Source organism: Hyperolius riggenbachi, chromosome 12 (assembly GCF_040937935.1).
Source record: "Hyperolius riggenbachi isolate aHypRig1 chromosome 12, aHypRig1.pri, whole genome shotgun sequence".
Classification (NCBI taxonomy): domain Eukaryota; kingdom Metazoa; phylum Chordata; class Amphibia; order Anura; family Hyperoliidae; genus Hyperolius; species Hyperolius riggenbachi.
Window position 1 is genome coordinate 164,616,434 of NC_090657.1, and position 13,268 is coordinate 164,629,701.

A 13,268-nucleotide genomic window follows, 5' to 3' on the forward strand; every position below is an offset into this window, starting at 1 on the left:
GGGAAGATCCAAGCTGAAAAGAAAAAACAAGATCTGCTCCTGGCAGCCAACCTCATGCCTAATTCTAAACCCCCTCCAAGTGCCTAAACTGAACCACCACCTCATGCCTAACCCTAAACCCTCCTTTAAGAGCTTAAACCAACCTCACTTCACTCCTAACCCTAAACCCTCCTCTAAGTGCCTAAACCAAACCCCCACCTCATGCCTAATCCTAAACCCCTTGCAAGTGCCTAAACCAGACCCCCACCTCATGCCTAACCCTAAACCCCCCTCTAAGTACCTAAACTGAACCTCCACCTCATGCCAAATACTAAACCCCCCTCCAAGTGCCTAAACTAAACCCCCACCTCATGCAGAATCCTAAACCCATCTTTAAGTGCCTAAACTGAACCTCCACCTCATGCCTAACCCTAAACCCCCCTCTAAGTACCTAAACTGAACCCACCACCTCATGCCTAATACTAAACCCGATAAATTAGAAATAGTGCGCTCCTCCCTCCTTATCAATCTGGTAAATTTCTTATTCCCAACCTCTACACCTTATGTATTTCTGGGGCGCTACAATGAATTGAGGGGTGTATACCCTCTTTTAGACAAAATTATATTAAAGATTATGTGCGCTCAACAGATGTCTTTCAGGGTGCTAGATGCCCCACACAGGGTCCCAGTATTCCAGAGTTAGGACCTATACCCCATAAACAAGAATCCCAGGTATTTCAGCATCCCCTACACCAAAATCCTAGTTCTCACAAACAGACAGAACACCAGCATCACAAATAATTCAAGTCCTTGTGCATAAGTCCTAATAACAGAGCTTGTATCCGGCCAGATCAGAAAGGAATCTTCAGTAACAGCATTCCCAAAAGGAAAAAACCAATATGCTCACCAGATTTCAGTGCCAATTACAACAGTTGGCATACAGTGCATGTGGCCCAGCCAGTATACCTTCTCCAGCCTCCTGTAATCTTCAGTGGTGTCCCATGCGTACATGTAAAAAGATAAGCTTGTATAGTGCAGTATGCTAGTTATCTTTGAATAACACCCAGTGTTCACCGCACTCACTATCACCGCTTGTGACCCACCGCCTTATGCTCCTCCGCATGCACTTTATGCACACCAGCCTCTTACCAGCAAATGTGGCTGACCACACAGGACCAGCAATCACGCTTTCTTAGGCCAGTGTTCTCCAGACACTTCTCCTCCACTCTGCCAGCACCTTAAACTCAAACAGAACGCTTCTATGGTGCAACACCGTTTATTTCAATAAAACACGCTTTAAAATCACACTTACAGGATCCAAAGTAAAAATGCGCATATCACATAAAACCGACTCGAGTTCCAACGTCTCCTTCCGTGATGAGGCTCCGCCCTACTAGTTTCGTCAGGTATGACTCATCAGGGGCTTGGCCTCACCACGGGGGAGACGCCTATTTATACAAAACTTCCTGATCTCACCGATGTGTCAAGGTGCCGCCCACCCTGCACAGACCAACCCTCCAGCAAATGACTGGCAGGCTCCCCAGTTCTACCACCATACAGGCCCTCCCCCCAACTCGTCACTAAGCAATAATGACAGCTTTACTCGAGCGGCTGAAACCGCTGATGAACGCGGAATCGCAGCATGCTTCGAGTCCGGGTGGGCTCAATGCAACTAATGTTCTCTCATCCTTCCATATGAACGGGCACCACCCCTCCTTTCTGATAGGTCAAAAGCAACCCGTACTCACCCCCCTTTATCCGATGCCCCCCCTATCCACATACCTCCACCCACACTAATAACCCGTCCCTCATTCAACCTTGGGTAGTATGGCTCAGAGTGTCAGCGCACGCGTGCCAACTTCAGTTTAAATTTCAGCCATAGCTCGCTGCGGCCAGCCATCATTGCCACACACTGCATGCTTGCTAAATGCTTAGGACTGATGACAGGATGCCTCCCCTTGTTAAAAGTGACAGATACAAAAATTGCCCATAACCCCTATAATGGGGCCCTGCGTGACGTGTAATCAATATATTTAATATATTTAGTGTCAGATGTGTGCCCACCTTGACACATACACGGTTCAGACCCCCATAATGTGTATAAATCAGTGTAATTAACCTTCCACATTCCACATACATGGCTAAAATCCCCACAGTGTATGTAAATTGGTAAAATTAAAATTAAAACATTCCACATTATCAGACCGCTCAGTCATCAGAGATGTCTAGATTAGTGTAATGAACGCATTCCACATCACCAAACCGCTCAGTCATCAGAAATGAAACAGTTGATGTCCAGTTCCACATTCAACCCCCCGGGCCTCAATGTTTTCAACTCATATATCCAGCGAGTTTCCATTTTGGAGATTTCTCTCACCTTGTGGCACCCCCTCCATTTTGTGGTTAATTTTTGTACCCCCTGAAATGTGAGCATACTAGGATCTCTCGAATGTTTTTCATCAAAGTGTCTGGACACACTGTGCCCTTGGAATCCCCTCGCAATATTATTAATGTGCTCCCCCACCCGTGCCTTTAGGGTTCTTTTCGTCCTCCCCACATATTGGAGGCCACATGGGCAACCCAACAAGTACACTACATGAGTGCTGGAACAATGTATAAATTCCCGCATCTTGTGGCTTCTACCTGTCATATGGCTAGTTATACTTTGAGTCTTCACCCCCCTTGCTCTTTCACATATATTGCAGTTTCTGCATGGAAAAAAGCCCACCTGTCCCCACATATCAGTTCTATTGGATACTTTTGGGCCATCTATGTATGTCCTGACCAATTGCCTCTGCAAATTATCTGCCTTTCTATAAATAAATTTAGGTTTTGTTGGTAGTACCGTCCCCAAAACTGAGTCATTCTTTAACAACCCCCAATGTCTTCCAATCACATTTTCTACCTCCTTGTATTGGCAATTGTAGTCCAGAATGATTGCATGTTCAAACTCATTGTTTTCGCCTTGTTTCTTATTACTGGTTCGTAGGAAGTTTTCCCTCCCACACTGCAGAATATCTTTAGCCGTTTTCTCTAAATCTGTCCGTCTATATCCCTTTTCCACAAATTTCTCAATTAACATTCCTGTCTGCATAATGTAATCAGCATCCCCCGTGCAGTTCCTACGGATCCTGCAGAACTGCCCCTTAGGAATGTTCCGCAGCCACTTGGGATGATGGCAGCTGCCAATGGGTATATAGGAGTTCCTGTCAGTTTTCTTGAAGAACGTTTTTGTTCCTATCAAACCATCTCTTTTCATAATGACAATGTCCAGGAAATCCAACTCTGCCAGATCACTTTTAGCAGTGAGGTGGATCCCCAGCTCATTTCCATTGAGCCAATTGACAAATTGATGTAATTCATCAGCCGTGCCCTCCCAGATCCAAAAGAGGTCATCAATGAACCTCTGCCATTTCCTAACTTTTATACTTTCTGGGCAGGCCAGGACCCTCCTCTCCCACTGATCCATAAAGATATTCGCCACACTAGGGGCATACTTAGCCCCCATAGCACATCCAAGGGTCTGTAGGAAAAAACTACCCCCATACCAAAAATAATTATGTGTCAAAGAAAAATCCAATAACTTCAAAATAAACATTATCTGTTCCTCCCTAATCGTCCCCTGATCCAGGAGGGCTCTCTTTACCGCTATCAGGGCTTCAGCATGTGGGATGATGGTATACAGTGAGGTCACATCTGCTGTGACCAACAAACTCTCATCAGTGACTGGAAGCCCATTGGTGGCCTGCAAAAAATGCTTGGTGTCTTTCAGCAAATGGGGTAACGTTTGTACTACTGGTTGCAAAAATTTATCAATATATTCCCCCACCCTTTGGTTAAGGGACCCTATCCCACTAATTATGGGCCTCCCAGGTGGTGCTTCAAGACTTTTGTGGACCTTGGGGTTAATGTACATAACAGGGATTCTTGGGGCATCAATGACAAGATACTTGAACTCTGAGTCCTTCAATATCCCCCTATCTAGACCCTCCCTTAATATTTTCCTTAGTATTTCTTTATATTCCGATGTGGGGTCTCCCCTTAGTTTCTTGTAGGTGGTATGGTCTCCCAGAATCTTACCCATCTCTTGTTTGTATTGCTCTTCATGCATAATTACGACCCCTCCCCCCTTATCAGCCGGTCTAATCAGTACCTCCTTTTTCTTACTCAATTGTCGAATCTGTTCTATTTCAGTGTTTCTTTTCCTTATCTTAATTGTTTCCAAATCTCTGAGCACCATACTCTTAAAGTTCTGAACGGTCCCCTCTTTGGATTGATCTGGGGGGTTGAATGTGGACTTATTTCTCAAACTAGTGTGTGCAAATTCAGCACAGGGTCCTCCCCTATTGATTCTGGCTGATGGACCCTCCTTGGACAGAAAGTATCTCTTCACATTTAATTTTCTCACATATTTATGAACATTGATATATGTATTGAATTTATTCAAACCCTGTTCAGGTGCATATTTCAAACCTTTATCCAAAACCCTAATTTCTGCCTTTGTCAAAGGAACCCCACTAATGTTAAAAATACCTTTTACCTCTATTCTCTTCTTCTTTTCTGATCTGCCTCCTCTTCTTCCTCTTCTATTCCTCTTTTGCGCACATTCCTTATATGATACTCTACATCCTCCCAGTGATTTCTCCCTCCTCCCCTCCCCCCTAAAAAATGATGATGTATGGTCTCTTCAGCTTCTCTGTTGAGGGGCTCGAAACGATTATAAGTAGGGGGGTAATTTCCCCACCTCTCTCTCTCCTCCCAACTTCCTTTCGCAGGTTCTTTTCTCGGTGAGCCCGAACCCCAGTTGGCCTTACGTTTGGGGGGATAATGGGGATATGGTCTGGGGTTAATGCCCCTCCCTCCTCTCTGTCCACCCCCACCCCTATTAGCGATTTCCCATCTTTCCTCATTGGGTGCCCTCCCACCCCTCCTCACAGGTGAGGCATATCCTCCTCTATCATAATGAGGGGTTCTGATCTGGGTGAAACGTGGGTGTGAATCCCCTGGGTTACTTCTAGTTATGTCACCAGAACGTTGAATCTTACTATCACCAGACAGTACAGTGGCATAGTGACTGCCCTCCATTGGGCTCGTCCTTTTCTCCTCCTCCTCTACTTCCTTATTTTTCCGTTTTGTTTGTTCAACCTGCCATTTATAAGCTACTTTCTTTTTATATTCCTGCCAGTCATTTTGAAATCTGTTTATCCTTTGTTCACTCACTTCCTTCTCATTTCTCTGTATAATTTTACTTAGAGTGCTGGCATTGGTGGTGAAACTCTCATCTGCCTGGAAATTCTCCATCCTTGTTTTAATCCCATCAATTTCTTTACCTAATCTATCCAGTCTGTTTTGTTTCCTTTTAGCAAGCAGTCTCAAAAGGTTAATTCCACAGGTGTTAAGAAATTCTCCCAGTTCACAATCATTTTCATCATTCTCCTCCCCATCATTTGGTAATACATCCCACCTGAACCTTCTTGGAATAATACCTTCTGCTGCCCCTTTCTTTAGACTTGCCAAATCCCACCATGCGTTTGTTTCCTTAGTAATAAGGCCTTGTAACTGTCTAAACATTCCATCCAAGGTAAGATGGTTAGGGTCAGGTTCTTTGACAAACACTTTATCGAGATCAATGATCCCTCTGTTTCTGATATCAAATAACTCCATATTCCTTGAGTTTGCAGCACTAAATAAATACACAATGTAATACAGATAAATTAGAAATAGTGCGCTCCTCCCTCCTTATCAATCTGGTAAATTTCTTATTCCTAACCTCTACACCTTATGTATTTCTGGGGCGCTACAATGAATTGAGGGGTGTATACCCTCTTTTAGACAAAATTATATTAAAGATTATGTGCGCTCAACAGATCTCTTTCAGGGTGCTAGATGCCCCACACAGGGTCCCAGTATTCCAGAGTTAGGACCTATACCCCATAAACAAGAATCCCAGGTATTTCAGCATCCCCTACACCAAAATCCTAGTTCTCACAAACAGACAGAACACCAGCATCACAAATAATTCAAGTCCTTGTGCATAAGTCCTAATAACAGAGCTTGTATCCGGCCAGATCAGAAAGGAATCTTCAGTAACAGCATTCCCAAAAGGAAAAAACCAATATGCTCACCAGATTTCAGTGCCAATTACAACAGTTGGCATACAGTGCATGTGGCCCAGCCAGTATACCTTCTCCAGCCTCCTGTAATCTTCAGTGGTGTCCCATGCGTACATGTAAAAAGATAAGCTTGTATAGTGCAGTATGCTAGTTATCTTTGAATAACACCCAGTGTTCACCGCACTCACTATCACCGCTTGTGACCCACCGCCTTATGCTCCTCCGCATGCACTTTATGCACACCAGCCTCTTACCAGCAAATGTGGCTGACCACACAGGACCAGCAATCACGCTTTCTTAGGCCAGTGTTCTCCAGACACTTCTCCTCCACTCTGCCAGCACCTTAAACTCAAACAGAACGCTTCTATGGTGCAACACCGTTTATTTCAATAAAACACGCTTTAAAATCACACTTACAGGATCCAAAGTAAAAATGCGCATATCACATAAAACCGACTCGAGTTCCAACGTCTCCTTCCGTGATGAGGCTCCGCCCTACTAGTTTCGTCAGGTATGACTCATCAGGGGCTTGGCCTCACCACGGGGGAGACGCCTATTTATACAAAACTTCCTGATCTCACCGATGTGTCAAGGTGCCGCCCACCCTGCACAGACCAACCCTCCAGCAAATGACTGGCAGGCTCCCCAGTTCTACCACCATACAGGCCCTCCCCCCAACTCGTCACTAAGCAATAATGACAGCTTTACTCGAGCGGCTGAAACCGCTGATGAACGCGGAATCGCCGCATGCTTCGAGTCCGGGTGGGCTCAATGCAACTAATGTTCTCTCATCCTTCCATATGAACGGGCACCACCCCTCCTTTCTGATAGGTCAAAAGCAACCCGTACTCACCCCCCTTTATCCGATGCCCCCCCTATCCACATACCTGAATGAGGGACGGGTTATTAGTGTGGGTGGAGGTATGTGGATAGGGGGGGCATCGGATAAAGGGGGGTGAGTACGGGTTGCTTTTGACCTATCAGAAAGGAGGGGTGGTGCCCGTTCATATGGAAGGATGAGAGAACATTAGTTGCATTGAGCCCACCCGGACTCGAAGCATGCGGCGATTCCGCGTTCATCAGCGGTTTCAGCCGCTCGAGTAAAGCTGTCATTATTGCTTAGTGACGAGTTGGGGGGAGGGCCTGTATGGTGGTAGAACTGGGGAGCCTGCCAGTCATTTGCTGGAGGGTTGGTCTGTGCAGGGTGGGCGGCACCTTGACACATCGGTGAGATCAGGAAGTTTTGTATAAATAGGCGTCTCCCCCGTGGTGAGGCCAAGCCCCTGATGAGTCATACCTGACGAAACTAGTAGGGCGGAGCCTCATCACGGAAGGAGACGTTGGAACTCGAGTCGGTTTTATGTGATATGCGCATTTTTACTTTGGATCCTGTAAGTGTGATTTTAAAGCGTTTTTTATTGAAATAAACGGTGTTGCACCATAGAAGCGTTCTGTTTGAGTTTAAGGTGCTGGCAGAGTGGAGGAGAAGTGTCTGGAGAACACTGGCCTAAGAAAGCGTGATTGCTGGTCCTGTGTGGTCAGCCACATTTGCTGGTAAGAGGCTGGTGTGCATAAAGTGCATGCGGAGGAGCATAAGGCGGTGGGTCACAAGCGGTGATAGTGAGTGCGGTGAACACTGGGTGTTATTCAAAGATAACTAGCATACTGCACTATACAAGCTTATCTTTTTACATGTACGCATGGGACACCACTGAAGATTACAGGAGGCTGGAGAAGGTATACTGGCTGGGCCACATGCACTGTATGCCAACTGTTGTAATTGGCACTGAAATCTGGTGAGCATATTGGTTTTTTCCTTTTGGGAATGCTGTTACTGAAGATTCCTTTCTGATCTGGCCGGATACAAGCTCTGTTATTAGGACTTATGCACAAGGACTTGAATTATTTGTGATGCTGGTGTTCTGTCTGTTTGTGAGAACTAGGATTTTGGTGTAGGGGATGCTGAAATACCTGGGATTCTTGTTTATGGGGTATAGGTCCTAACTCTGGAATACTGGGACCCTGTGTGGGGCATCTAGCACCCTGAAAGAGATCTGTTGAGCGCACATAATCTTTAATATAATTTTGTCTAATACTAAACCCCCCTCCAAGTGCCTAAACGGAACCCCCACCTCATGCCTAATACTAAACCCCCCTCCAAGTGCCTAAACTGAATCCCCACCTCATGCAGAATCCTAAACCCCCCTTTAAGTGCCTAAACTGAACCTCCACCTCATGCCTAATCCTAAACCCCCCTTTAAGTGCCTAAACTGAACCCCAATCTCATGCCTAATCCAAAACCCTCTTCCAAGTTCCTAAACCAACCGCATCTCCTACCTAACCCTAAACCCCCTTCTAAGTGCTTTGCCCAAACCCCCACCTCATGCCTAATTCTTAGGACCCGTTTCCACTGTTGCGACGCGATTTCGCTGGCATCCCGACGCTTGTAAAAACGCATGCGGATGCGTTTCCGCATGCGTTTTTACCCGCTATTTCGCATGGCAGGGTGCCATGCGAAATTAACCATGACTCTGCCAGGGCAAAATAACATTGAAAAAGGTGCGAAATCGCACGTGAATCGCGGGTAAAAACGCATGTAAAAAACGCATGCGTTTTTCCTATTAAATACATTAGCGGCGATTTGCATGGATTCCCGACGCAGGCGAATTCTGTGGGTCCCGTCGTGCAGATTTGGCCCGCCGCCAAATCGCTCCCGCACGCCGCACATATGGAAACAGCCCCGGCCACTTCAATGTACCAAGCGAATCCGCATGTCGGCGCCGCATGCGGATTCGCTATGGTGGAAACGAGCCCTAAACCCCCCTCCAAGTGCCTAAACTGAACCACCACCTCATGCCTAACCATAAACCCTCCTCTAAGAGCTTAAACCAACCCCACTTCACGCCTAACCCTAAACCCTCCTCTAAGTGCCTAAACCAAACCCCCACCTCATGCCTAATCCTAAACCCCCAGCAAGTGCCTAAACCAGACCCCCACCTCATGCCTAATCCTAAACCCCCAGCAAGTTCCTAAACCAGACCCCCACCTTATGCCTAACCCCCCTTCAAGTGCCTAAACCTAACCCCCATCTCATACCTTACCTTAAAGTCCCTAAAGGTGCCTAAACCAAACCCCTACCTCATGCCTAACCCTAAACCCCCCCTTCAAGTGCCTAAACCGAAACCCCCACCTCATGCCTTATCTCAAAGCCCCTATAAGCGCATAATCCAAACCCCCTCCTCATGCCTAACTCCCCCCCCAAGTGCCTAGAGCGTTACGTAGCCTGGAGCAGTCTGCACCTGCCCAGAGTGCTCCACACCATGTGAGCGCAGTCGCGAGCAGCACAGTTGAGTGCTCGCGCAGGCGCAGAAAATGCTGACCTGGCGAGGCAACAGAGTGGAACGCGGGCCACTGTAGCTGCGGCGAGGGAGACATCGGCTGCCAGGGCTGGAGGAAGCCACAGGTAAGTAGATCTTGTTTTTTTAAGCTTGGAGCTTCCCTTTAAAGAGAAACTCCGACAAAGGATTGAACTTAATCCCAATCAGTATCTGATACTCCCTTTTACATGAGAAATCTATTCCTTTTCACAAACAGACCATCAGGGGGCGCTGTATGGGGGTGAAACCCCTACCACAAGAAACTCTGAAGGGACCGTGGTACTCCTGGCAGTTTACTGTCTGTGAACCTTGTTGCATTGTGGGAAATAGCTGTTTACAGCTGTTTCCAACTGCCAAAAAAGCATGCAGCAGCTACATCACCTGCCAGCTGTAAAAATGTCACCATGTAATAAATGTCAGAATGTAAATCAGGGATTTAAAAGATTTTACAATGGGCAAACACTAAATCATTTATACATAATTATTGTAAAATTAAGTACTTTTTTTTATTACATTATTTTCACTGGAGTTCCTCTGTAAGTTTCAGTGTTGCCATTCACTTCTAATGCTGGGAATACACGGAATAGATTATGCTCCGGATCGAGCCGCTAGCTCGATCCCGGCGCATCCCCGCCGGCGCCTGGATCGATCCCCGCTCGCGGGGTCATCGGACCTGTTGGACATTATCAATCGAGCCATCAGCGGCTCGTTTGATAAGAAATTAACTAACCATGTATTCCCAGCATAAGACAACAGTGTTTATAAATGTAGGCTGCCATCACTTACATGATACGAGGATCTCTCTTCTCTGTCCAGTGGTCTTGTTACAACCATGCGGCCGGTGATGGAGTCTATGCTGAAAATTTCATTGGGTGGTTGATCTGCTCCAATCCCTGTGATGCTGTACCGGATCGTACCATCCCGGTCCTTGTCTGAGCGGATCTGGAAGGGAAGCAATAAAACACATGCAAATTCACTAAGCACAATATTGTTCTGCAAATATGGATAAAAGACTCGCAATCTAAAATAACACAAAAATTGGGTCAGGAAAGTGCATACTACAGATCAACAAGTCTATTAACCAGGGCTGTGGAGTCAGTACAAAAATAATCCGACTCAGGCTCCAACTCTGACTCCTCAGTTTATGAAGCCACCGACTCCAGGTACCCAAAACTGCTCCGACTCCTCAACTCCACAGCCCTGCTATTAACTACTGATTAGCCACAATATCAAAACCAACATCAGGTGAAGTGGATAACATTGATCATCAGCGATGTGCTGGAAGCAGTGGCGTAGCTAGAGATCATGGGGGCCCCAAAGCAAAACCTTCATGGGGCCCTCAGATGTAGGTACTCTTAAGCACTGCCACCTGCCCCTACCCTATGGATAAGAGTTAGCTGGGCAATTTACATGTCCATGCAATGTACACTGTGTATAGTCCATGGGCACTGAGACAATGTCAGAGGGTAGAGAAACAAAGGAAAGTTAATGGTGAATACATTAAGTACCTCTTGGACCCCCTCCGTTCCAAGGCCCCATAGCAGATGCTATGGCTGCTGTGGCTATTGCTACGCCCCTGCCTGGAGGCAAGAAGCATGGGCAAACTTAAAGATTAGTGTTGGGGTTTGAATTCTGGACAATTCAAAAACCTGAATTCTCCCGCACACTACACTTCAAGCCCCTTACCACTATTATTATTGTATTATTTATTGTATTTATAAAGCACCAACATATTACACAGTGCTGCTCAATAAATAAATGGGTTAACATACAAGGCAGGACATACAAGTAGCTCACAACAAATCAAGATCTGTTTCTCTGTTCAAAATAGAATCTGTTCTAGTCTGCAAGAGACCGTGAGATTGCATAATCAAGTTGGAAACACTAGGGGGGAGGGCCCTGCCAGAGGCTTAAGGTGCCCATAGACCTAACGATTATGGGCAAATTCGACAAAGAGACAAATGTATCTCTAATCGAATCTTATTAGAGATAAATTTGTCTTTTTGTTGATTATGCCCATATATACTACAGGCCAATTTCTGTTCGATTTCAGCATGAAATCTTCAGGGAATTGGCACCACCACTGTCCCCAATGTATATAAATTCAGAGGGGCTGCAGCACACAACAGGAAAACAGTGACAGGGGCGCTGTCCCCAGTGTATAAATGTTCCCCCCATTGTGTGCATTTATACATTACCTGTCCTGTAGCAGCCTCCGCGCATTGTCCGTAACCTCTGGGTGGCCCTCCATACACACTACTGGTGCCTAGTGTCTGACGTCGGCGTATAGCGTGTACGGAGAGCTGCCCGGAGGTTACGGACACTGTGCGGAGGCTGCTACAGGACAGGTAAAGTAGAAATGCCCACACAGGGGACACATTTATACACTGCCGGCGGCAGAGGCATGGGTTTTGTTGTCTCGGTCATTCCAAAATCAGGCGCCATACCGCCACACACCCGACCAACCAACTTCGGCCCGACATCTTGCACCATGCGCGACCGACCATGCGAACAATTTCCGTCCTGAAATTGGTCGCTTTGGCGACCGGGCATGCACTTGGCAGCACCAATTTTCATCCAACTTGATTCTAATATTCAAATTGGATGGTCGAATGGCTGCCAAGTCACCTGATGAATGGCCACCTTTACAATCTAAAGGGTAGGAGTAGAGAAAATAGGTGTATCTGTTGAGAGGGTGTCCAGCAGATTGTATTATGGTGCTAATGTGGGGGGTGGGAGGCAGGCTAACATGAAAAGGTGAGTCTTGAGGGCTTGTTTGAAGGTATTAAAGGTAGGCTCGAGTCTAATGGCTGGTGGGAGCGAGTTCCAGAGAGTGGGGGCAGTCCTAGTGATGTCTTAATGACATATGCACGTGCGAGCAGGCGCAGGTCGTTGGATGATCGGAGGGAGCAGGCAGGTATGTGCCTGTGGACAAGATCGGAGATGTAGGTCGGGCAGAGATGTGCACAGATTTTTAGGCCAAGCAGAGATCTGATCACAATCACAAAATGTATGCGACTGGCAAAACGCAGAAGTAAGGCAGGGCAAACGTGCACCTTCCGTCCCACAAATCTTAAAAGAGTGATATGACAGTCAATATTCATCGCAGCATCAAACACTCAGATGCAGATCCAGTGTTATAACAGTGTGATTCCATACATAGCTTACATGTCCGGTGGTAGCAAGGTCATCGGTGAAGGAGGTGGGTGGTAGGCACTAGGTGGTGGCGCTACGGCCGTTTCGCGACGGTATGACGCTTGGTCACTCTGCGAACCACTGTTGGTATGCCTACCACCCACCTCCTTCACCGATGATCTTGCTACCACCGGACATGTAAGCTATGTATGGAATCACACTGTTATTACACTGGATCTGCATCTGAGTGTTTGATGCTGCGATGAATATTGACTGTCATATCACTCTATTAAAATGTGTGGGACCGAAGGTGCACGTTTGTCCTGCCTTTATTCTTCCAAGCAAGATTATACTAGTTGTTCCTTCCTTTATACGGAGCACACATCCAAGTGACTGACAACACTAGCAGCGTACAGTGTTGCATGGCCACGGAATGCATTGACCTGTGTGACCCTTTCAGCTCACATGCAAGCCTCACAGGAAGTGCCACACCACTGCTTTCCTATTGATCTTAAATTGCAGAAGTAGGCATAACTGTGGTAACGGGGTACAAGTAGCTCTAAAACAGCAGGTTTTCTATGGCGTTCCTGGTAAGCACAGGTCAATAGATACCAAAAGTGGTCCAGGAAATGACAACTGGTGACAAAGTCATGGGAGGCCAAGA

The 13,268-nt window shown here is 46.5% G+C and overlaps 1 protein-coding gene across 7 annotated transcripts in view; it reads right to left on the reverse strand.

Annotated features, from left to right (window-relative positions):
• Window positions 1–13,268, reverse strand: part of CDH4 (cadherin 4) — a 1,011,299-nt gene that overhangs the window by 149,229 nt on the left and 848,802 nt on the right. For all 7 annotated transcript variants that reach the window (XM_068263314.1, XM_068263308.1, XM_068263309.1 and 4 more), the window contains one exon: window positions 10,256–10,411. In XM_068263314.1, coding sequence (XP_068119415.1) covers window positions 10,256–10,411 — 156 coding nt within the window. The remainder of the gene's footprint in view (window positions 1–10,255; window positions 10,412–13,268) is intronic.